Below are 26135 nucleotides of genomic sequence, written 5' to 3'. Positions count from 1 at the left end.
ACCGCAGATGAGGACTGATGCCCACAGAGCTTAGAGTCCAACAGAATTGTGGTGAGCGTGTGACCTGAATGGGAGAATTCAGGTGGTCAGCAGAGGGCCAGGCCCTTATGGGTGGGGTTCAGAGGGGACTTGGCCGATGAGGTGGATCTCAAGGTCAGGTTGGAGCCTGCTTCCTTCCCCTGCTCCCTCCCTCTGCATCTCCTCCCTGACCTCTTCAGAGTTGAGCAAGATGAACAGAGACCTCCCTAGGCTCTGGGCTATGGCCACACACCTGGAAGTTCTTTCTTTATAACCATAAAGTTCTCCTTCCTGACTTCAGCTGTACAGTGTCTCCTCACTGCTGCCAGAAAATGTTTGCCCAGTGTGAAGACCTAGCAACAAATCCAAACACCAACCCATACATCTAACCTTGGCCTCTTCCTCGCTGCCCCTGCTCACTGCTATCCCAGGGTCAAAGCTGGGACTTTCTGGGGACAGGCTGAGTGCAGAGTGAAATAGGAAGAGGTGAGAATAAGTGCAGGTGCCTGGGAAGGTTTCCCTGACAGCACAGGGTCTGGAAGCACTTCCACATCAGCATTCCTATCAGTGATGGGGGTGCATGCAGGACTGAGAGGTCCCCTGAAGGGCAGTTTCACTGGTTGCGTCCATATCCTGCAGTTGTGCCAGGCACAGTTTGCTTTCACTCCTGACACAATCACAGGAGCCCTGCTCTGTGCCTGACACAACAGAAGGCACTGGGCCAAGCGAGATGAGCAGGATGCAAAGGGCTCACCCTCTAAATGGACACAGATATGTAAATAGTGCTCATAACCAGTGGAGAAGCATGCAAACAGAGTATTCATCCACAGTGGTTGATGCAAATATATGAGCAACAGGGATGGAGATGAAAGACACTTACAGGGTAAAATTCCCCTGTTCTCATGATTAACTGGAGGTGGGTGGGGAGATGAATGTGCAGGGGAAACAAAGGACACAGGATCCTAATTCACGTGTTCTGTGTCCCTTCCCCCTCCGGTGTCAGTTTTCCTATCTGCTTGATGTTCCTTTAAGTCTTGCTTCTGTGATAGTGTGATGCCCCCGGTGTCCACTGCTCCTCATGGCTGCTAGCATTTATTCAGCACCTACTGTGTGTCAGGCAGTGCTGAGTATTTTTTATGCCTTTTAGCAACCACCCTGCTGTGAAGGCATTATTGTCCCGATTTGAAATATGAGCAAGCTGAGGCTCAGATAGAGTGTGGATGTATTTTCAATGAGGAGCCCTGTGCAAAGAGGCCAAGAGACCTTTGTCATCACCCCGGGAAAGCTTTTCTTTCCCACTGAATTGGCTCAAAGGGAGTGTACCTGCACATTCCCTCCCAGCTTGACCTTCCAGTTCAAGGGCACCGCTGACCTCCCCAGACTCCGTAAGAAATTTCACTGTTTTGTTTGAAAGCTAGTAGGGATGACAGGGACTCGGCCAAATGCAGCTGGGTGTTGGGTGGCAGGGTGGGGGGAGGGGAAGACAGGCTCACGGACGGGTTGATCAGAAATGTTAGATCACCTGGAGGAAACCCCAGACATCTAGCCCACCCCTTGCATTTGGGAGTTGAGGAAAATGTGGTTCAGGCTGGGAAATAGTCTCAGGTCGCACAGCACGCCAGAGGTCAGGCGCAGGGCCCGCGGTCTTCACCCTCTGGCGGGCCCGTGGGGTCCCAGGACCCCGCCTTGCACGTGAGGAAACGTCCAGCCCCGTCGCTCCGCCCAGCACTCTCTCCACCTCCACTACCCCGTTAGGGTAACAGCTAAGGAGGGAGGTGAGGCTCCAGCTCCATCTGGGTAATTATGTTCTCCTTAGGAGCCCACCCGCCCGGGCCAGGAGCTGCTTGGAGGGCGCGCTCCCAGCTCTGCTAACAGTGGAAGCCGTGGCGAGGAGGGAGCGAGCTCTGGGGTTCAGCAGACAACAAAGCCCATAGTGACCCCAGCACCTGGCCGGGGATCCAGCGCTGGCCCGGAGGCACCCTGAATCTCCGGGGGCTTCCTGGAAAACCGAAGCCTAGAAGTCTGGTCTGTGCTCGTTGGGTCCTAGAAACCACCACCACTACATCCCCCCTACCTCCACCCCAGCTTCAGCGCCCCCGTCCCCACTCCGCAGTTGCCCTGCACCAGACGCCTAACTCAATCTCGGCCCTCAGGGAACTGGGTGAGGGAGGAGGCAGTGTGGTAGGAGAGACCACACTCCATAGAAGGCCGGGAAGCTGTAACCACTCTGCCTGTCTTGGGTGGGGAAGGCTTCCCGAAGGAGGAGGCAAGAAAGAAGGAAGTGACCAAGGTGACCTGCGCAGCGGAGGAGTCTTTCAGGCAGAGGGAGAGGTTGAATGAGGGGGTGGTCCTGGAACCCCTACAGGCTTGATTCTGATCAGGTTTATTTGAGATAAAAGCAAGAAGCAGGGCCCAGGTCTAGAAGCCTAGATGATTCTAAGCACGAAAGGAAGCCATTGTGAGGTGTAGGTTAGAATCACCCCCCCTTCTTAGCCTCTGGTTGGGGGCAGGGAGGTAGCCCCTACTGAGCTAATGACCCCTTGTTTCTCTATCCCTCTGAATCCCCAACACACCACCCTTGAAGCTGGAGCACAATTTTCAGATGAAGGTCATTCACCTGTCTCTGGCAGAGGTAATAATCACCTTTGCCCCTGAGGTGAGGGAGGTGAGGCCCCAGCTAGGCCTCTAGAGAGAGAGCTGTCCACAGCCCCATCCAGGCTAATGGGAAGCTCAGGCCTGAGGAGGAGGGCAGTTTGAGGGGTGGAGAACCACACATTTCCTCAGAGCCCCCTAGGGCAGGAGTAGCAGCTTAGCACTTCCCAGCACTTGCTGGTGTGGGTCACCACTAACCCCTGTAGCCCAGTGCAGAGGGGAGACAGGCCCAGCCGCCAATGTCTCTTCCCTGCCAGCTCCAAATAAGGCCCGGTGGGAGGGTGAGGAGGTGATTGTGAGCCTCGGGAAGGTAGGGTCTGTGCTGTATAGACAAGACCACTTCTCGGAGGACAAGCCTTTTAGATGAACTGCTTAGATCCCCAGAAAGATAGGATTTTGAAAAGTAGGGAAGAAGAAAAAGGGTACTTCAACTGGAAGCAAAGCAGCAGCAGGTGCAGAGGTATGAAGACAGTAGTGGGACATGGGTTCAACAAATGGTCGAGAGAAGACATCAGCAGGTGGAAGAAGTGGTTGGAACCAGACTGAGAAGGGTCTCCAGTGCCAAGGTCAGAATTTGGAGAGGAAGAGCTCCCCCAGGAAGGGGCCGGCTGGAGCCACAGCAGAATCAAGGGATAACTTCTCACTCTTGTCCCACTTGGGGCCGGCCCCCTTTGCTCCCCCTCTGTGTTCACCTTTCAGGCCCCAGAGCAGGCGTTCAAAGTGAGCCTGAGTTCCTGGAGGCTTCCCTTTGGCCTCCAGCCCAGCCTCAGGCCTAGCCTTCAGGAGCCAGATCAGCTCGGCTGCAGCCAGGACTCACTAAACCCAGGCAAAAGAACTGGGGGGAAGAGAGGACCAGAGAACCGCTGGAACCTCGGGGCAAGAGGGCTCTTGGAGATGTTTAGATTCCTCTCTGTCTTTGTACAGATGGGCAAACTGAGGCCAAGCCAGGGGACTTGCCGAAGTCTCCCAGCGGAGCACAGCCTGGTGGTCCCACAGCTTGGACATCCACCCTGGTGGTCTGCTCTTCAGGAAGAGGGGTGACCACCCACTCACAGCCAAGTAAGCTTCAAGCGCGCTTGGGGCTCAGCTCCCTTGGGCGGTGGCTACCGCAGCCCCGCGGCCGTGAGCCCTGGCCTGGGCGGTATCTGTGTGCCTCGGGCGGGCTCTGCTCTGGCTGAGCGACTGGGTCGAGCTGCTTCCGCTGCCCAAGGCTCCAGCTCTCCCGGATTTCTACCTCCCAACCGGAAGAATGCAGAGAAAGGATTTTTTTTAAGTGTCTCCTTTTTTTTAAAGAATAGTTTTTTTAAAAAAAAATTCCTCTAGGACTCCTCGTCCTCACTTCCCTGGGAAGTGACTAGGGTGGAGAACTGTGGGGCACCGGGTCCCCTCCTCACTCCCGAAGTCCCTACCTATCCCCCGAAGGATCCGGGGCCGCTGGGGCTGCGGGTGGCACCTGCTAGAGAGGCGGACCCCTGGACCGCGAGCAGAGGAATAACTCGGTCTGAGTTTCAGCGCAGACCGCGTGCCTGTTGAGTCTCAAAATCGGAGGAGCCGCGGGAACAAACAGAGAAACGTTGCTTATTATGCTATTATTAATCCCTCACACCCCCCTTCTCTCCAGCCTCCAGGAGCTAATTAAATTCATCTCTGAATCTCCGGCCAGGAAAAAGCCTCCAAAAGGAACAGAGCCAGAGGGGCCCATGCAGGCCGCGGCTCCCGCCCCTGGGCTGCCCACCTCTTTTCCCACGCCCGACCTCCCCTCGGCCGAAGCGACTTGGTCAGACTTCCAGACTTAAAACGAAGTCGTTTATTTCAATTTTGCTTTCACATTATGTTCCGATACAATCAAAACTCCTGGACGAACCTCTTGAATAAAAGTCCTGCGATGAGCGCGATCACAGGTCCCGGGGGCGGGGTAATACGGCAGAGAGGACTCGGGGTTCAGAGGCGGCGAAATAAAACATACGCTGCTTCGGGATCTGTGAGCGGACAGTCCAGAGGCAGAGGCGTGGGAAGCGTGACGCTTAGGGCAGAAAGGTTCCGGCTCTTCGAACTGGGATTACTCCTGATGCATTTGGACTGCGAAAAGCCCAAACTTCGCTTCCAGGCCGGCGGCCAGGCCTGGCCTAGCAAGATTTCAGCCAAATTCCTTACGTTTGCGCCAAAGCAGGGAGCACGGGGCGAAGGCAGGGTTGGCCCTAGGCCTGCGCAGGAAGGAGCGCAGGCCGATTTGGCGAGGAAGCCCTCCTGCCCTGGCCTTTCTTGGGTTGCAACCCCCCAAGTCCCCTACCCCTCTGAATCTCACCCTTCCGCACCCCTGCCTCCAGACCTCGCAACTGGGGAAGGTGCGGACTTTAGGAAGCCGTTTCAGAAAAATAAAAGTCCCACTTCAACTTTATTGGATTAAAGCAAAATTAAATCTTGGCTATTCACAGGTATGTTACAGAGGACGAGGAAGCGTCCGGAAGAACCTCCTGGCGTTTAGTGGAGCCACAGAACACGAGGGCATTAACAAGCATCAGAACATCAAGCAGCCTTAGATTTCACGATCACTCCGAATAGGACATAGAAATACGGAAATACAGCCAGTTTCCACTGGGAAGAGTTCTTTGTGTACAAATGATATATATTTATATTTTTTTTTTCTTAAACCAGTCACCACTAAGGTGAGTCCTTTCTCTGCTAACAAGCAGCCGAGGATACAAAGTATCTTCAGCTAATTAATTTGAGCGGTGTTTTCCGAGCAATACTTGCCAAATTAAAACTACCTCCCCATCAAAAAAAACAAAAAAAACAAAAACAAACAAAAAAACCTTCCCCCCTCTCCAAAATAAAAAAGGGGGGAGGGACATATTAGATTTCAGCGGTTGTAAAGATTCAGATGGCGACTCAGAGGAGGAAGATATTTCACATTATACAGTGAAATGCAAAGTTTCTTTTATATAAATTGTAGGGAACATGAACATGAAGGTAAGAAACAATGACAAGGAGTCTCTCTTGATTACTGCCACTAGAATGGGGGAGGCGAGTTTATTTTTGGAAATGGGAGTGCGCAGAGATAAGCGGAACTTACTTCTCCTAGAGGAAACGGACAAAGTTGTCCGACCGCCGGGTGCGCACCTTTTACCCGGATACAGCTGGGGAACATGTAGGAAGTTTCAAGTCGTGCCGCTTTCTCGTCCTCTAAAGTTCTGCCTCTTTATCATTTTCCCCTCCTGCCTTCGCCCTCTCCCTGCCTCCATTCCCGCGATGAGCCAGTCAGAGGGGAAATACGAGGAATCCCGAGAAGGTCGAGTACTTCCAGCCCCCCATCAAGTTTCCCCGCTCCAGCTTGAGGTATGCTCGGTCGCCTTTCTCCATCTGGATTAGAACTCCGTTGCTGGCGGCTTCCCGGGTCACGTCCTGGTCACCAGCGAAGGCTGAAATCACCGGCCACCCGTTTAACATGAGGCTCACCTGAGAAAGAGACAGGCCCGCTTCAGAGGCGCAACCTAGGCGGGTACCGAAGCGGCGATAAAGCCGCGAACCTTCGCCGCTTGGCTAACAGCCGTAAGGCCTGGAAGCAGGGGGCGGGGGTGGGGCGGGAGAGCGGAAAGAAAAGGCGCTTTGCAGTTTACTGCTGAGGGTCCAATGAGGCGAAAGACGGCCCATCTGGGTGACAGGAAGGGTCTGCCCCCAAAACAGGAGTCACTTTCATTTCTTGGACGCGCCAATAGAATCCTGATTCGCTCTTTTATCCAGTTTAATGAACCCGTAGGTGGCTCAAGCGCCCAGAGACCTTCAGCCTCGCCCTCCCCCCGGCCTCAAAGAGAAACTCAGGCAACCGGCGCTTCCGGGAACACAAACAAATAGAAACAAACAAAACGCCTGGCTCCTCCCGGACCCGGCTGCCAGGACACAGCAGAGACGCAATGGAGGAGCCAGGCAAGGCTTCGGCTGATGAGAAATCTCGCGCAGAGCTGCACTCTGCTTCATCCCCAAACCCCGGGCTCAGTTCCCGTCCCAGATCCAGCCTCGCCCGCCACCGCCTGGCTTTGCCCTTGCGGTGGCACCAGAAGCCAAAGGCCCTGCACCCTCTCCCCAACCGCGCGTTCCGCCTTCTGTGTCTGCCCAAAGGAATCCTGGACACCTTTGGGAACCTGGAGAGCCGGTGAGTGCTGGCTAAGGAAAGGCTGGAGCCAGGAGGGAGTGGCACTATGCCCCTCCCTTCTGTCTCCACCCTTAAACTGCTATGGCTCGGCGCTGCTCGTTCAGAAATCCGGAGTCGGCCCCCACTTAAAGACGCCAGGAGAGCCCCCGTGAGCGTGGCGCTGAACGCAAGCGCACAGGCGTCTCGCGGGCTTCAGAGCTGGGACAGGGTCGGGGATACTGTCCGTGGTGCTGAGGGCGAGGATTGCGGAAAGCTTCCCGAAGTGGGAACTGTCCCTGATGCTAACAGAAACCTCTAAGGGAAATCCCTGGAGTCCCATAGCGGGAGAACCTCTTTGGAGGGTCCCAGAAGGCAGAGGCAGAAAACTGTGCCTGGGGATGGGAACAGGTTCCAAGAACCAATGATAGAGAAGGCAAGGGAGAGTCCAAGCCACAGAACCGTGAGACCCTGCTACCCGTCCCTCCAAGCAGCCCGGGCACATGCAGCTGCCCCTTCCATCTCCCACGCCCACAGGGCTCGCTCACTCCCGCGGCTAGTAGCCCCCTACCGGGGCTGGGGCCTGGCCCTGAGGCGGCAGCTGACCTGGATGGTCTGTCTGTTGTAGACTTTTACCACGTGGAAGTTAAAACTGTAGATCCCTTTGCGCGGGGCGATGAAAGTGCTGCGTTCTGAATCAAAGTTGTTCCCGATGTTCACTAGTACCTATAACGAGACGGGAACGAAGGGGAGTAGGCAAGAATCTGTCCCGAACTCTTGTCCCTGCGTTTCCGCAGAGACCTCGGAGACATCTACCTACCAACTCTCCCCTAACCTCCACCAATCCAATCTTCCCGGAGCACTCACCTGGTCAAAGTAGATGATCATGGTGCGATTACTCATCTCGGACGGCTCGTGGTTGGTGCTTCTGATGGCAGAGAAAGCCACCTTAGCGCTACCGGAGCGCACAGAGATGCCCAGAGCTGTGCCCGTGGGATCGGACGTAGGGTTGGAGTCGCAAACCACCAGGCACTTGCCCTCCAGCACGATGGGCTCCGTCTCATTCTGCCCGCGGGCCGGGCCCGCCAGCCATGCTGCCCCCAGCAGCAGCAGCTCCACGACGCCCAGCATCGCGGCTCCGGCGCCCACCCCGCCCCCCACCCCGGGGGCTGCCTGCGCCAGCCGCCCCCCCCCGCCGCAGCCCCGCTCCGAAACCCCCTCCTCAGCTCCGTGCGCAGCTCCACCGACGCCGCTCTGGACACTTCAGGTCTTCGTTGCACTCCTGGGCAAGCGTGCCCCCCGCGCGATGCTCCCGGAGCCCTGCCCGGGCCTCAGGGGTACCGCGGCTGCCCAGCCGCACTTGGATGCATAGCCGCTGCCGCTTGATCCCCGCTGCTTCCGCCGCCTCCTTCCCGCACCGGCCGCTCCCGCCGCCGCCGCCGCTCTGAATTATTGATGCAGCCGGCGATGCAGCCGGAGCGGGCGGAGAGCGCGCGCCGGGCACAAAGGCGCGGACCGCGGCCTGGCCCCGCCCCTGCCACCTCCCTCTCCAGCCCCGCCCCCGCACCGGCAGAGGCTCCGCCCCCTGGCCAATCCTGGCGCGCCGCGCTCCCCGCCGAGCCAATGGCGGCGCCGTCCGCGCGCGGCCACCTGACCCTGGGCGCCGTTGTTATTAGGCGCGGCGAGGCCGGCGGCGCGCGGCAGCAGGGATGGGCTCTGGCCGGGAGTCGACGGAGAGAGCGAGGGCCGGGAGCGCGCGCGCGCCCGCGCCCGGGCCGTCTGCCGCGGTCGCTCGCTCTCTCGTTTCCCGCCTCCCGTCTTGTTCAGCCCCTCAGCCCTTCCGCGCACCTCCCTCGCCGGCCCTCAGGTAGGAGGCGGCGCGCGCCCAGGGTCCGGAGTTGAGTCGCAGGGAGCCGAGAGACGCCCGCGTGTGGGCGCGTGGGGCGGGAGGGGAGCGCCCTCCAGCGGGCAAAGGTGCGAGGGGCAGCGGGCGCGCGGGTGAGCCGTGGCGTGCGGGCTGACCGGGCTGTTGGGCTGCAAGGCGCGTGCGTGCGCGACGGGGCGGGGCGTGCGCCAAGGCCTTAGTGGGAGGAGGCGCACGTGCAGCCGCCGGGAGCTGGCGCGGCGGGGCCTGGAGGCCACTGTCAGCATCCCGGCCTCGCGGCTAAGAGCGTAGCGCTGGGCCGGCAGCTCTCTCTCGCTTCTCGATGTGCCTGCTCTGCGGGTCGCGGAGTCGGATCTAGCGTTCACTCATTCATTCGTTCGTTTATTTATTCGAGATAGATCACTTGAACACTTACGAAGTGCCAGGCACAGGGCCACGCGCCAAGGATGTAGTGATGAGCAAAAACAGACGAGGCCTGTATTCGTGCCTCTTACAGGAGGCAGTGACAAGTCCAGTGGCGTCACAGGCAGGCTCATTTCCCTGATATCATTTTTATCTTTTGCACTTAAAAGTTATATTTTGCATCCGTATTTTTTTATTTACTATGCACCTTTGCGGCATGTTTTATCCACGTGTACTTGCATATTATTGCCTTGAGTATAGACACCAAATCTTGTGATTTATGGGCGATTTTTCAAGGGTGATTTTGAAATTTCAAGGCGAGTGAATTTTCGCCTCACGTATTAACTTAGAACTTTATACACAAGTAGTCACAAACGTGAAAGTGAAAATACAGCTTTGGTAAGTGGCAGAGAGAGAGGAACAGCTGAGATGGTAAGAGGAAAGGCGCCTTCTAGCCTGGGAGCGAGAAGGCAAGAGACCTGGAGATGCACGCCGGCGGTTAACCCGGCGGAGGCTGGAGGGCGAGCGGACCTCTCCGTCAAGTCCAAAGGAAGAGCGCGGGCTTCGGACGCCAAGCAGAGGCGGGTCGGGATGCTGCCCACCGGGGTACCTGGAGCTTTGGCCCCCGCCGGGCGACCTTGAGCCTGAGTGCTCTGCCGAGCCGGAGCAGACGTGCGGCCGGCGGCGGCGGCTTGGTGCGAGCCCGGGGATCTGGAGAGACATGGGTCGCGGGCTGACAGCACCTCCTTTCGGCTTCCGGGCTCGCCGCTGGCGGGGTGTGCAGTCGCCTAGGGTACGCTCTTCCCTACGCGGGAGCCTGCCTTAGAATCGCCAACAGCCACACCTTTCAGCTTCGCAGCCTCCTTTGTGTCTTTGTGACTTAGCTAGCTGTTAAGAACCACCTGGAGGTACCCCATGGCCGACCCTCGCTTCCGTTGGGACGCCTGCCTGCCGGGGTCACTGAGTTCGCCAGGAGAAAGGGAAGGAGCGGGGAAGAGGCAACAATTTTACTTTAAATTAAATTGACACAAAACTATTCTTTCAACTCAGATCTTTTTGAGACATCCCCAGAAAACGTTGCCAGCTGTGATTACACTTAATGTGAGAGCATGAACTAATTGAAGAGGGGAGAGCTGAGTCATGAGACTGCACCCAGTACAGGCGCAGAGGCTGGCAGCTCCAGCGGTGGAGGGTACCTGGCGAAATACCCGTGTAGAACCAACGGCATGCGCTCAGTGCCCTGGCTCTACACAGACATTCCACAGATATTTACTGGTTGCCAACCCCGTCTGGTGGGGAAGCCTGTTTTCATGGAGCTCACAAACAGGACTGAGGTTACCTGGAGGGACCCCCCTCCAGCCCCCTCCTCTTCTGTTCCTGGGGAGGCTCTGGCAGGCATTGCCCAAGCCCGAACTGCCATCTGTATGCCAGGGATGGGGATCTTGTATGGGCAGTCGCCGCAGCCTCCCTGCAACCTAGACCAGTCATTCTAAGGGCCTGCTGGACGTCTTTTGTTTATATATCCTGCAGGCATCTTTAACTGACCCATAATTTGTCTCCTTCCCTTTGTCACCCAGACTCTGTCTCTTCCTTCTTTCCCTACCCCAGTGACAATAGCTACACCCACCTAGGGATCCCCACGTCTAACTTGACTCTATCTTTACGTCCTATTTGAGCCATTCTTGTAGGGCTGCCTGTTTGGGGTTCATCATCTCTGACCTGGGATACTGCAAAAACCTCCTAATTTTATCAGTCAGGGAATTTGTATAGGGATCACCTCCTGGCTCTGCTATATAGTGTTTATTCTTTCATTTGGTAGTTATCTATCGAGTGCCCTGAAATATGTAACCCCCACTTTTCTCCCATGTAAGGGAGACTTCCCTGGCCACCATACTTCAGAATAATTACTCCCCTGGCATTTCCTGTCCCTCTTCCACAGAGTATGCGTTTAAAAAATAATGAATTTAATGTTAATGGATATGTGCTTTCCTGAATTGGGAGGATTAAATAAAGTAATGCATATGAGGAGGCAAATTCATTAGAAACCTCAAAAGCAGTCATGTTTATTTTTAATGTTGTCACATTGTTACACTCAGGATTCTTTTAGCTGCAAGTGACAAAACCAATTCAAACTGGCTTAAGTATAAAGGATTTCATTTAATTGATGAAAAAGCCTATAGGTAGGTCTTGCCAGTTAAAGTATGGTTGGAGCCATCAGTCAAGTTTATCAGGATCTGTTTCCTGGTTTTGGCTTCATTTTCGGACAAGTTGTTTCTATACAATAGCCCCTTAGAAGCTACTGCCAACTCAGAACAAGGAAAGGAGAGCACTTTTTCTTCAACATTTGCTGCAAAAGTCCCAGAGCTGTTCTTACAGGGGCATCAGTGTCACTTGCCCCTCTCTGAACATGGAGAATGGACCGTTCTGCTGACTAAGCTTGGATTCAGATGTCTTCCTCCAGAAAGGGGTTTGATGTTAGCTCCACGTTATCTGGAGTAGGGGAGTTCTCCAAAGGAAAATTAGAGGAAGGTTGCTGGATAGGCAGAAACAACACATGTCTATTTTAGTCCCTCTCAAAGGGTCAACCGCAATATATTTCACCCGAAAAGAATGGTGATGAAGAGTGATGCAGTAGCCAGAACAATAGATATGTGTTTGTTTTGGTCCTATGGGATCTTTAAGATCTCAGCTAAACATGCAGTCAGGTACTGGCAACATTGATGCTACCGAAGGGTTAGCTTTGAAGTCTGAATGCACTTCGAATGGTAGAGCCAGATGATTATAAATAATTAAGTAATTTAACATTCTGTTCTAAAAGATTTCTATGGCAACATTTTGTTGGAGTTGATTTTTTTTTTCCTTTTCACTTCTTAGGCTCCTAAAAAAAGTGAAAATCTACTTTCTTTGTGGATAGGTACCTAAAATTCATCATTATTCACTGATTATTGAAAACAAATGAAAATTTGAGAAAGTCTAAAAATAAAAGGATTTAGTGATGTCATGTCTGAAATTTAAAACTAGAGGTTTTAACTTGCTGAGGCTTTTCAGGTGTTGAAATGTTGGTAAAGTATTATAAAATCATCTGTCTGAGGCTTTTTTTTTTTTTTTTTTTTTGCGGTACGCAGGCCTCTCACTGTTGTGGCCTCTCCCGTTGCGGAACACAGGCTCCTGCCCATGGCTCACGGGCCCAGCCGCTCCGTGGCCTGTGGGATCTTCCCGGATCGGGGCACGAACCCGTGTCTCCTGCATCGGCAGGCGGACTCTCAACCACTGCGCCACCAGGGAAACCCTGTCTGAGGCTTTTAAGGTAGTGTGTTATAGAGATTTCAGGAACTGCAAGATTGCAAGTAATGAACTTGTACTGTTGCTGTTGTATCCTTTACCTACTGCCTTAAATGCAGATTTATATTTTGGTGAAGTCAAGGTTTATTTCCCCACACTGCACTCTGAATTTCTCACCACAATGCATTTTGAGAAATAAACACAACAGCTATCTTTATCCCTCCACCTCCACCCTGGAAAAAAAATAACAATCCCCTATTGTAGGAATGAGAGCATTTTCAGGAAAGGGGGAATATTTTGTCATGGAATATGAAAAAAACTCATCCTTTTATAAACTCAAAATGGATTCTCTAATGTTTATACACATCAAATAGTATTTCCTCTCTTTTAGCCTTGGTTCAAAGGCCCAGGCAGTACCATTCCCTAGTATTTAGTTCATTTGCCCATGAAGCAGAAGAGAAAGGCTATTTTGTTCTGAAGAGTGTTAAATTTAGGGTTTCAATGGTCAAGGTCATTTCAAATTAACGTTTGGATCAAGACTATAAAATTTGGGAATAATTCTAAGTTGTACAAAGTATGAAATTATATTTTAACTTTCACCAAAACCTTGGTCTTCCTGTATATATCTTTTTTTTTTTTTTTGCCTATTCAGATTCACTTTGGATATATTTTTGCTGTTTAAGTTTAAAAAGTATGTTACAGGGCTTCCCTGGTGGCGCAGTGGTTGAGAGTCCGCCTGCCGATGCAGGGGACACGGGTTCGTGCCCCGGTCCAGGAAGACCCCACATGCCGCGGAGCGGCTGGGCCCATGAGCCATGGCTGCTGAGCCTGCACGTCCGGAGCCTGTGCTCCGCAACGGGAGAGGCCACAGCAGTGAGAGGCCCGCGTACCGCAAAAAAAAAAAAAAAAAAAGTTACAAAATTAACTTTGTAATTGGACACTTTCATTAAATGCAAAGAAATGCATGATTATTTTTCAGTGAAGGCCAAGTTTATGGTAACATTTTAATTCTTAAAAAAAACTTTGATCTTAAAAAAATAAAGAATATATTCAAAATATCTTTAGCTCTTAATACCAAATTATGCATTTTCCTAGCCACTTGACAGTGCTAAATTGAAAGATGCTGGCACCATTTTTAAAATGATGCCTTGAATCTGCTGTGGTTGTGCTGGTAGGAATTTTGTATAAAGCTGTTATTCAAGTATATGACATTAAAGTGAAAGGATAAAAAAACATAAAATAATGTAATCCTACAGAGCTGCTCCTGAGAGAGAAAGCACATAGGTGACATCAAACACTAGTTGGAATTTTTCCAAGAAGTAATTATCTGTGTGCTTTTGGGGTGGTGATTATGGGGACAAACCAAGGTTTGGCCAATTCAGCAAATATTTATTGAGTGCATGAAATGTGAAAGACACTGTTTTAGGGCCTTGGCTACTGAAAAGATGAATCGCACCTGATCCCCACACCCACCACCCCAGACTTTATGTTTGAGGGTGGTCAGGGGTGCATTCTTGGGAACCTCCATTTAAGATCCTTCTGGTTCTACTGAGAAGGCTTCTTAGTAGTGGTGCTACATAAGTTCTTACATGGTAGCTTTGATTATTCTCTGTATCTGTTTACAATTGCCCTATAATCAGAAGTTTCACAAAAATTATGCACACGTGCAAAATTAATAGATGAGAGAACATTCAAACAAATATTTCAGGTGTTACTTCAAATGCATTTGACATCTGTCAAAGAAATGGTGAATGATATCATCTGTGGGTGGCTGGATTGAGATTGCGGAAAAGTTGTCACCAACTTTAATGGGATCTTAGGGAAATTTACTGGATCTTGCATTCGTTGACAATTGTGTAAAGACTTCCCACAGTTCAGAAAGCTCTCAGAATGAGGTCTTAGAAAAAAGTCTGCCAACTGGAGGGCTGGTTGAACCAAACACCTCTGTGTTACTAGGAGGTAAATGAAAGGAAGGGTTTAAATAAAACTTGAAGGGGAAACAACGTTGAAGAAAAAAGAGGGTTTTGTATTTTTAAAAACTTATTTTCCCAAAATGATATTTCCTGGTAGACTTCTGAGAAATGAGATCAGAGAAACACATTTCATCCTGCCACCCTGTGTCAGGCCTCAGGGGCGGTGACGTGATTAGCTTCCTAGTGCTCTGACGCCCCCTCAACCCCCCGCCCCAGAGCCATTCCCTTTCCTCTTTGCTGTTCTTGCCCCTGAAGGCTGACTCCTTCCAGCTGGCTTCTGGTTTTGGCCAACAGAAGGAAGGCACAAGCAGGGGGTCAGAGAGAAGGGGCAGAGAGAAGTTGGGGGTATTTCTTCCAGATCTCTCCCTGCTTCAGGGCAGGTGGTGTGGACCAGTGACCCTGAAAAATCTCTGGCGGTGCTTCCCCTTTTCAAGATTGTAGCTCCTGCCCAGCACCCCTCCTCCCTTCCTGGGCTCCAGCTCTCACTCCAGTAATACTCTTTCCTCCCTCTGTATCTTCAGCCTGAGGATGGGAGGTTTGCCAATCTGGGTTCTCAGCATCTTGTGCTGATTCCCCAGACCCTGCCAACACCTCTGTAGGTTGTCCCTTCATTAAAATCCCTCCATTCGAACTATCTGAGTTTAATTCTATTTCCTCCTGGGATCTCAGGGATAGACTGTATTAGTACAAAATCTTGCTTCACCTTCAGAACCAACAGATTTGATATATTTTATCCTCTTGTGGAACCATTAGTTCTTTAATCACTAGTTGTATCATAGAAAAGATCACTATGAATTAAACCCTAATACATTTCAAATTCAGATTAGGTGCATGATGTTACCAAAGTTATATATTTCAAACAAAACTATTCATCATGAGTTTTACAGATTAACCGCTGATAAATGTAATTGTGCTGTTTTCAGAATATTAAAGTGAAAAAAATCAAAAGAAGCATATTTTAAGATAGCAAATACTCCAAGTAAAATACATCCTATGCTTGCAATACAAGGATATATTAATATCTTGAGAAAAATACAATATTACTTTGTGAGTTTTTAAAATATAAAAACCTTTTAAAATATGAAAATGTGTTTTTCTTATTGAAGAGCATGATAATTACTGCTATTCCATTTTTTAAACTTGTAAATTTTATCTGTGCATGTTCTCAACAAATAAGAGCCTTACTCTTATTCTCTAAGACAGGTAATGTTTTAGATCTTAAAACAACAGTTTGAAAGCAAGCCACAATAAAGTATGTTTCAATAGATTGGTACTTATGAGGGAACCCTTTTAGTCATCCATTCAACTTAACTATCCATTTCACACCTACTGCCTAGCATTGTTTGAGGTCCTTACCAAAACAGTATTAAAGGCTAGTTAGGAAATAGAAAGCAGTAGGAAGTAAGATTTGACCAGTAGGCTATCCACAAATGGCAACAAACGTTAGGATAAATTCAACTAAAATACCTATTCAATTCTAGTGTTCACTGGTCTAGAAGAACAGGCTGGTTAAATTCCTGTTTCTTTTGGTTGTTGTGATAACATGCTGCATTCTGTAAGTGTTTTAAGTGATTACAGATGTATTGAGATTTATCTATGGTTTTGTCAGTATATTATAAAATTTGGTGAATACACTCTTCTGTCCTCATGATGAAATTGGTCCCAATATTTAATGCACCAACAATATCAAGATGATAGGGTATTAATGCAGTGAGACCTCTATGGTCTTTTTAGATAAATAAAGACCAGGATTTTGGATCTTCAACCTGGAGTATCTTGAACCCTAGATGTTGAACCCTAATTCTTAGCAAGTCAACTGCCTGCATTTTGCAGACGGAAGCCCAGGGAGGGTAAGTTCCTCTGAGACAGTGGTTCTTGTGCAGAGGCTCCAAAGTCAGAATGCAAGGGCCCAAATCCCATGCTGCTGCCTCGTAGGCAGGAACCCTTTGATAAGGTATGTCATCTCTCTGCCTTCAGTTCCCTCATCCACAAAGCAGGAATAACAGAAAGCGTTTACCTTAAAGCTGGTTTTCAGGATGGAATGAGCTAATCCATCCATGTGATTAGCCTACACCTGGCCCAGGCTGTCCATGCATGAGCGCTGCTGCTTGCCTCCTCGGGTGCCCAGGTGGTCAGAGTGCTAGAATTAGAAGCCCAGGTGCATTCCCCATTGCCCCATGCTTCTTCCAGGCTCATCTTGAGGTTGGCCAGCCACTCCCCTGGCTCTCTGCCAATGTTTTCTCTTCTCTTGCTGCACAAAAGTCCAGGCCAGAATGTCTTTGTTTGATTTCAGTAGATATATTCCATTGAAAGTCCTCATTTGCAAATTTAAAGCAAAGACTATTTAATGTACCTCGATAATAGTATACACACAGTTGGCACAGTTTCACAAACATATCATGCACTCCTCTTTCTGTATTTATTTATTCATTCAACTAAAGTGTATTGACCACCTACAGTGTGACAAGTATTTGTTGTGGGCACCGGGGATACATCAGGGAACAAAACTGGCAAAACTTCCTGACGTCTATGTAAGTTATCTGAAGGAGAGATTTGATTTTGTGACAACCATATTCTTTTCATTATGAATTTTAACACCTTGATATTAAAGCTAAATCATCCTCACCTCACTGGACCACACAATTATGAGGCCACAGTTTTTTCTGCTGAAACATCTCACGACTCGGGAGTTGGCTATCTTTTTTTTTTTATGACATCAAAATTTTTTTCTATCTTGAGATTTAATTGGAAAATCATCAACATTATAAATTTTATGTTGTCATTGCCATTTTTAAATGTAAGCAGATTCGAGGACTGTGAATCTGACTGCCTGTAAGTGAAAGTTGAAGGTAATTATTATGTTGCCTTTTTTTTGGCACATTTTTGTCGATGGAGAATGGCTTGCTTGGTTTTCATCTGTGAAGTTTTTACAATAAATTTTAATGTGCCCTTTAAATATATATTGTTTTAAAGATATTCCATTTTAAAACATGCTAAGAGAAGAATTTGATATCTGTGTTTGAGGTAAAAAAAAAACAGGGTACACAGAGCCTGTGTTTCTGCTTTAGACTCCTTCCTTCCCTCCCTCCTTTATATCAATGCCTTTCTGGTCTCACAGCACACTCTTGGGCTCAGGAAGTATATGTGCATATCCCCTTTGGAAGAGCTTCAATTTTCCCAGTCCTATGACTACAGGAATACTTTTTGTATGCCTTTCCTCACAAAGGAACACTCTCCTCCCCACCCTCTTGGGGAACAGGAAAGGGAGGCCCTGACATTGTGCTTGTGTAAACATCATTGAAAGCTTTCCCTGTCTCTCGCATCTTCATAAGTGATTTTTTGTATTACGCTGGGACAGTAGTTCTTTAAATAGAATATTCTCCCATGGAAATCACCCACAGTGCTGAGAGTACACCTTGCAAAAGGTGAGTCTGGCATATAGGGTGCATCCTCAGCATTGCCTAAGAGCTGAAGTTAGGGCTCTCTGGAATATCGCAAACAAACTTATAGCAGTTCATTAGTGTAAGGAATCAGGAAAACAGTGTGCCGCCATCCCCCGTGGAAGAAACAAAGAGCTTCCACACCAGCGCAGACATGAAGCTCTGAAGCTGAAGCTGTTTACATGAGCTCTCATTTATTCTAGAGAAACCCACTTGCCTATTTTGAACCTGTTTTCTTTATAGCATATGTCTCACTGTGGGACCAAAATGGTGTTTATATCCTAGTCACTTGGCAAAAATTCTGTCATTGCTTCAGAGAGATCCATTTTAAGCCTAAAGCATAGAGCTGGTCAATAGACGGGCTTTGGTAGTCTGAGGAAATGACCCTACTGCAAATTTACAGAGTTGTTTTTTTTCTTTTGTTCCCTGTAATATTGTTGCTACGTGGGGCTACATTTTTTAACTAGATGATAAATAGAGGCCTAAATCAGTTTGGTTATTTCCACTCATTCTAAATAAGAACTTTTTGTTTCTATTCAACAAGATGGGAAAAATTAGGGGCTCTTCATGACCTTTCCATTGTCCACTAAATTATTTCAGTTGAAACAGATTTTCCCACGTATCCAAGAAAATTTCCAAATTATTGCTCTTTAAAGTCTGTTGATATTAAATGGGAAGACAGCAAAATACAAAATTATATTTATAGGACATATGTACAGGAATTATAAAATTTATTTAAACTATTTATAGAAGATGACTGGTGGAGTATATTAATCAGCATATTAATTGATAGTTGTCTTTGGTTAGGATTATGATTTTTTTAGCCTTCCATAAACTTCAATAAATGTATTTTAATACAGTTTTTTTAAATGCCTAAAAGAGAATTTCCTTTTAAGAATATTAAAGTCCATGCAATGTCCATTGGTACCACCAAGGCATTTTCCCCTCTTCCTTGACCTGCAAACCACACATGAGGATGCTCATAGCAGTGCCTCTCAGACAGGCTATGATATGCATTCATCAATAAATCATCTGTAACTAGAAGTAGAAATCTTCTCTTCCCAGCACAAATACATCTCTTTCAAAAGTAGTTCTCTTTTGTGAATGATGTTTGATGTCTTAGAAATGAGGATAACCTTTATTATGTGCATTGCTCTTATCAAAGCATTATTTTGTGTGGTGGACTCAAGGTTACATGTTTAAGAAAAGCATCAGGTGAATCCCAGTAGGAAAATCATCTTATTCATAAACCTTTAACCATTTAAAAGACCATTAGGCACTTATACGTATGTAAGTTGGATAGAATTAAATAGTATATTTGACAATTGGCAATAGAAAACCATAGCCTTCATTTGCACAGTGCTATCTATTTAAAAACCAGTAAACCTTTGATAGACACACCTCAACATGAGGCTTTCAGATAGTTAGTATATCCAATTTTTGGATGTCAAAATGCAGTCTGGCAGAGATAAACTAATTTGCCCAAACTCATTCAGCTGGCAGAGGTGGGATTATTTTCTGTCCCCTGTTCTAAAAACCTGTCCACTTTCTCTGCAACATTGCCCCTCTAAAAAGGCACTCCCACTGAATCCAGTGACAGTGACGTAGTGCTTCTAGCTAGGAGTTAGCGCTATTAACTTTAAATGTGAATTTTTTTTTCCTATTAAGCAATGAAGTTCAGTTTTCAAAATGTCAAAGATGATAAACCTCTCTTTTTTTCTTCCTTTTTCTCTTTTGCCCCTAAATAGTGTTCCATATATATTACTGTTAGAAACAGGTGATTGGCATTCGTGTTACCCTTTTCCATAACTTTTAATCATTTTTACAGCTGTTCACATGACAATTACATATCCATTTTTAAAAAAATATTAGAAAGATGTGCAGAGAAAAGACAACAGCAAAGGAATAAACTACAAGCAATTACCTAAGTGATACTTTTGTGATCTGACATTTTGGGGAATGAGGGGTAGCGTGTTACTGAAACAGCATTACCTTTTTTTGTTTGTTTGTTTTTTGGGTTTTTTTTTGTGGTACACGGGCCTCTCACTGTTGTGGCCTCTCTCGTTGCGGAGCACAGGCTCCGGACGCGCAGGCTCAGCGGCCACGGCTCACGGGCCCAGCCACTCCGCGGCATGTGGGATCTTCCCAGACCGGGGCACGAACCCGTGTCCCCTGCGTCGGCAGGTGGACTCTCAACCACTGCGCCACCAGGGAAGCCCAGCATTACTTTTTAATATCCAGGTTTTAACCTTTTACTGGGTGAAGGTGAAATTCACATGCCATAAACCTGGTCACAACATAATGATAGGACATTTCTTTTTCTAATTTTCACACCATCCAAATTTTTTACCTGTAGGAAGATTGCTTACTTTGTACCAGGTTACATGATGGTACCTAGAAGTAGATGTGTACAATTTACAAATATGTCCTTTTGCAAAACGTATCAATAACATACTGAGAAGTGGACACTGTACAAAGTGAGCCAATGGGTTTAAGTGTATAGACTGAACTCACTGCTCTTCCCAGTCAGGCGTTTAACAGGATTTGACCCATTGGGTTTATTTGTGAATCATTTGTCTTGTCATTTTGAAGATTTAAGTTTCAGATATTTTTTAAAGCTCATTTTATTGTGATATGCTATTAATGTTTCTTTCTCATCCCTTAACAAGAAATCCTTTATTCTCTTGCTCCTTTCCCACCCCATTTCTGTACGTACCAGTGTTCTTTTTACCGTTGCAAGCTGATTGGCCTGACACATCTATGACACCACTCAGAGAGCTTCATCTTATAAATACCAAGCTTATTTTTCCTAGATGTTTTGAGCACATGGTATAGATATATAGAAACGTATATGGAATATGCCCTTTCTTCCTGTGGTGTGTTGAGATGAGTAACTTTGGAAAGTGTCATTGTGATCATTGTGTAACATGGACCCAGAAGTCCCTCAAAGATCATGATTTGGGGTAGAAGCACCCAGGCATCCAAACTAACCTAATGAACTTAAAAAATTCTAAAATTTAGTTAATCATGAATTTGAGATGTGTAAGGTTTTGCTTAAAGTGTGTTTTTGTTTTACTCCTCTTTTGTTTTCCAAAATGCATCTGCCTTATTTTCATACTATGTGAGAACTTTAGCCTGAAGGAATGTGCCCGTGAGGAGAGGTAAGCATACGTTAACAAAAGTTAGTGTTGTCACATACGTGTTTAGTTTATAATTCTATAAGTTTTTCATTTATAGTGCTTAATATTGATTTGGCTATCATATAATATCTTTTTTTTGTTAACAAACTCTAAATCAGAAATGTACTTAACCGTGCATTTAGCAGACTGAAAGTAAGGGGAAAAGAGCATGGCAACAAAGTCTTAGATGTTTAAATCAGAATGATTTGATCATGAAAAATACCTAAAATAAAGTCCTGTCTCTTCCACTCAATGTTTCCTCATCAAGTAAAGTTCAGTTTACTCATTGAATTCCGTGCCACCAGGTACAATGTTATAGTGAACCATGGTTTTAATATCCTTTGAGAAATGGTACATCTGTTCTGTAGTCAGTCTACCACTTTTAGCCTCTGTACAAAATACAAAGCAGTCCTTACCAAGCAGAAAAATCTAGAACCTGGCAATTCAAATACCATTCTGAGCAAATATTTAATCTAATAACTGGAACTAAATGTTAGGCCTCATGGCAGCTCAATATCCACTAAACAGGTTTTAATAACAGGGTAAGCCCACTGTATCCAGAGCAAAGAGAAGCATACCACGTTTACACAGCCAAATCATTAACCTTTTATGTTCTGACTTTAGCCCTCTGAAAGGGCTCAGGACTACTGCAGTAAGCAACAAGTTTATTTTCAGTGCCTTAAACATCTATAAAATACTCAGTATTTTACATATTGCTTTTAATAGCCAACATAATAAGTACCAAGGACCAGGCTAAATTCTCTACATGCATTGTTGTAATTAGTCATTGGGATGATCTTATGATTTTTTTTTTTAATCTCACTTTCAGATGAGGAAAGCAATAGTAAATAGATTGCCCAGGTTGAGCTGCAATGTGTTGAACAGGGATTCAACCTATTCAGTCAGACAGTTAAACAACACAAATTTCCCAGGGACGCATCCCATGAGCCTCATAATCAACTCTGACATATGCAGGATGAAGAGTATTACCCCTGTTTCACAGATGGCAAAATCGAGGTCCATACACTGCAGGTGACCTACTCAGAATACAGGATAATGAACAGTGGCACTGGACCGTAAGCTCTATGTGTGATCCTTTCCTATACCACTACCACTACTTAGATTTCTTCTGACACTAATGAGGGTGTGTTCTCTACATTTGTGTCTCTGGCTTGGAATTTAACACTCTGTGGGTCTCTGTGTTGATCAGCAGGGATGGCATAGGATACCTCCATGTGCAGCATCTCTGTTCCCGCCCCAGCCCCAGAGCTGTAATAGGCAGAACTGTTGGCCAAACATAGGAGAGGGGCTTGGCCTTGGGCACTGCTGCCCTCCCCCTTCTCTATCTTTTGTTTGACAGGGACGTTCCTTCCTCTTTTTTAGTTCGTTAGTGCCTTTATGTTCTTAAGCACCTCCCCACCATAAAAATAGAAAAGAAGCTGTTAGTCATTTACATTTTAGCCTGGCTGTTTGTGCCTAACTTTTTCTCTAACTATAAAATGAAAGTCTCTGAAATATCCTGGTTTCCTCCCTGAGAAGAATGAGCTGGGAGTTGGTCTAGACATCAGGACCACCAGAGACCTATTGCCCAGAGATACTTGGACTGTGTAATTGTTGCAGATCAGGCATGTGGAGCAGCTTTTCCTGAGCAATGGGACTCTCTCTTCTCCCCTTTCTGCTCGAGCCAGGTGTACTCTCGCCCTCCACCCTCTTCCAAGTTGTCAGGAAGCCAGAGAACATTCTGCATTTTCCCAGTGATCCACCTCCCAACAGCAGACATCCAGCTATCAGAGTTGGAATCCACTGAAGGTGGTCCCAGGGCTGTGGACAGAGCATCCATAGACTTCTGCTTCAGGTGTCTTAGGTGGCAGAGGGAAGGCAGAGAGCCTTACCTGCTTGAGACTGTCTTAGTAAGGGTTTCTGTGTCTGTGCATTGAGGATTAAGTTATTCACAGCATCAGAGAAGCCCATCACCACGGATGGATAGAGTAGGTGTGAAGAATTAATAACTAAGAAGGGGGAAAATGCTAAGCATTTGGTTTGTCTGAACACAAGTAAAGGCTCTTACAGTCGTTGTGTATTACTTATTAATGTCTGATTACAGTGCTGCATAATAATGATTATGCATGTCATTAAATATGTCAAATTAACTTTGTCATAAAATTTATGACCATATTAAGTTTTATTCACATGCTCAGCCTTCATAATTTATTGCTTATGTGGCATGGTTATGACTTTTAAAAAGATCTCTAAGACACTGTTGCTTTGATGACTGTATTGCTTATCTATGAGTCTAGTTTCTCCTTTCATTTGGGAGTTTCATATTACATGGTAATAGTCACTGACTCTGCCTCTAGTGCTGCTGGTGGCAAAGCAGTTTCAGTTGCCCAGTTACTGTGGCTGAGAGTAACTCCCCTCTTGCTGTGAGTTCTCTTGCTGTATAGTACAGATTAATTCAGTGAACTTCTATTTGCCCCCAGCCATGTAACATTCATTGTGCCAGAAGATGTGAATTTAGATATGGATTAAAGCTTATCCTGTCCTCAGAGACTCATGGTCTAGTAGAGAATCACACCACCTGATAGATGATTGTTCAAAAAGGGAGCAAAAATGAATAAGTGACCGTGCATCTTCTGTTTCTCTAGGTGTGGGATAACAGAGCTGTTTCTGTATTCGGTTTCCAAATAACATCTCTAAAGCTACCAGTCATCGCTTTGTGCTTTCAGAAGTGAGGAGTGTTGTAGGATAGTACTCATTGCATGGCCCTAGCTTTTTGTGCTGACTGAGAATTTGATAAATGAAAGCCATTCACTGGTAAAATGTAAGTGATTCCTTTAGCCAAGTGCACAGTGGTAGCACCTTTTTAGAATCGAAGTCTAAAGATGTCATCAAACCCCAGGTCCACACACTTCTTAACAAAAAGCCAACTAGAAGAACTTTACAGTTCACAACAAAGGCAAAATGCTGTCAGCAATGAGGCTTAGTACCACAGGGGGCAGAGCCAGATACATTCTTGAAGTTTGTAAGTTTACATAAAAAGGACATATTGGGAAGCCAAGCTTGCCACTCTCAGCTCTCACAATTGCACTTGGCAGGAGAAGCCAAGGTCAGGAATGGAATGGAGACAGTCAGCAGCAGATGGACCAGAGAGAGGACTAGTGTTGGTCCTGGGGTCCAGTGACCTCCCAAATGTTCTAGCGTGGATCTGGCAGTGGATCTAGGTCACGTTTATACCAGAGCTGAGAAAGAGGTTAGTGTGGAGAGAATTTAAGTAGCTTACTTTTAGCCCCTCTAAAGAATTGTATTTTCCTAAATGCCAACCCAGGAACATTCCAGATGACCATGCACTTTAAGGCTATGATATACCCATAGCAATTAGAATAGCCCCATAAATAGCAGAGAATAACAGAAACCAGATTGGAAACAACTCGATCCTTCCTTTGTTTGTAGCAATGATTAGAAGCAAAATCCCAGTGTATAAAAATGCATGCATTAGTACATCCTTAAGATAAGAAAGGGTATGGGCATGTCAATTTCTCCCTCTACACCAAAGCTGTGCTAATGGACAAGTGTCCCATATTAGTAGGAAACTTTGCCACCCACCCAGTCCTGCAAGCTAGAGCTTCAAGACCCTCTTGGAATCCTCGCTGGCTCTCCACACACAACAGGAGAGGAACTCTCACTTGCATCTTTTTAAATGTTTCTCACGTCTCTACCTGCCTCTCAGTACCACAGCCTCTGCTGTAGTCATAGCCCTCTGTGAGAATAAATGGGTTTTGTGCTTCTATTCTTCCCCCTCTGCAACCCATCTTCCAGAACCCATGGCTGTGGCTTCTCCTGCTTGCCTAGAGAATGAAGTTCAGATGGTTTGGCTGGTCCTTGGCTCACTTTCCCAGCCTCACCTCCAGTGACCCTTTGTTGTGCTCTTAACTCCAGCCCCTCGGACCTCACCTACATTCTCTGGACATGCCAAACATTTCACACTGTTTCTTACCTGTACTCACCCCTCTGTTCAGCTCACTACCTTTCTGAAACTTTCCAAGACCCTCCCAGGCAGAATTAATCACTTCTGCATCTGTACTCCCAAAGCGAAGGATCCACCACAGTGTTTATCGTGTTGATTATGGTTATTTACTTTTCCATCTTAATTAGCTTTGTAACGCCTAGCACAGTAATTGAAACAGAGTAGATACTCAAACATGGATTTATTTATTATTAAAAAATATTTTAATATTTTTATTTATTTAAAATGAGATGAGGATTTTAGGATGCCAGAAATCTCTGGGTCAAAAAATTAGCTTGATTTTTATATCAGGCAGAGTTCTTAGTCTCGAGCAGTATAACAACTCTAGCTCATTCAAGCAGGAAAGGGATGAATTGAAGGCTGTTGGGCTACTTGAAGGTCCTGGGAGGTCCACAGAGACAAGTGTCGGGTACCCCAGAAGCAGGAGCAATACCTAAACTTTCTGCAGGGAACCAACTAGCCACCACTGCTGGGTGCAGATTCCTTCGGATGCACCACCTGTACCTCGAGCCTGACACTAGGCTCAGCTGCTCTCTCTGGGAACTGATGTAGCTCCCAGCGCTGCTACCACCCCAACCAGAATGGGTTCTCTGCAGTCCCCCTTTTCCCATGTCAGAGCAAGAGTCAAACTCTATCTGATTGGTTGAGCCTGGATCACATGTCTGAGCCCTAGCTGCAAGGGAGGCTGGGAAAGTGAGGATGTGTCTTCCAAGTGGTTGTTGGTCTCCATCTCTCGTCAAGGGCCATGAGGTAGGGAAATCCCCAGGCAAGAAAGTTAGCTCAGATTGGGGTGGGGGGACAGGGCAGGGATTTAGGGAAGGTGCAAAAAGAGTGACAAATGTCCACTAGAATTTTCAAGACACCAAGGACCTAATTAAGAGCTTCCTTTGTTGGTATTTCTGATTCTTAACAACAACAACAAAAATGGCATGATCAAATCGGGTTATTGGAGGAGAAATGAGTAAAGGGGATATTTACAAAGGATGGACGGGGTGTAGTGAAATCACAAGGGACAGTGCAGTGCTTCAGGCGTAATAACAGTTGTTACCACTCCAGGCCTGAAGAAGCCAGGGGAAGGAGCAATTACCAGACACGGAGAGACAGAGAGTAACCTGACAGGAGCCAAGACCACATAAAACAACAGACGCAGTCAG

General features: G+C 47.1%; 1 protein-coding gene across 1 annotated transcript; it reads right to left on the bottom strand.

The window, feature by feature from the left end:
• Positions 1-5820: 5820 nt before the first annotated feature.
• CBLN1 (cerebellin 1 precursor) lies at positions 5821-7927 on the bottom strand (the record flags this gene model as incomplete). The annotated part of the gene is made up of 3 exons (XM_081216794.1): positions 5821-6126; positions 7403-7522; positions 7664-7927. The coding sequence occupies 3 exons, from the start codon at positions 7925-7927 to the stop codon at positions 5929-5931; spliced, it is 582 nt and encodes a 193-aa protein (XP_081072920.1). The 3' UTR covers positions 5821-5928.
• Between the last annotated feature and the right edge of the window lie 18208 nt (positions 7928-26135).

This window comes from Mesoplodon bidens (assembly GCF_964165515.1).
Source record: "Mesoplodon bidens genome assembly, chromosome: 18".
Taxonomy (NCBI): Eukaryota; Metazoa; Chordata; class Mammalia; order Artiodactyla; family Ziphiidae; genus Mesoplodon; species Mesoplodon bidens.
The sequence above is the reverse complement of the archived record's forward strand: the minus strand, read 5'-3'. Positions and strand labels throughout refer to the sequence as shown.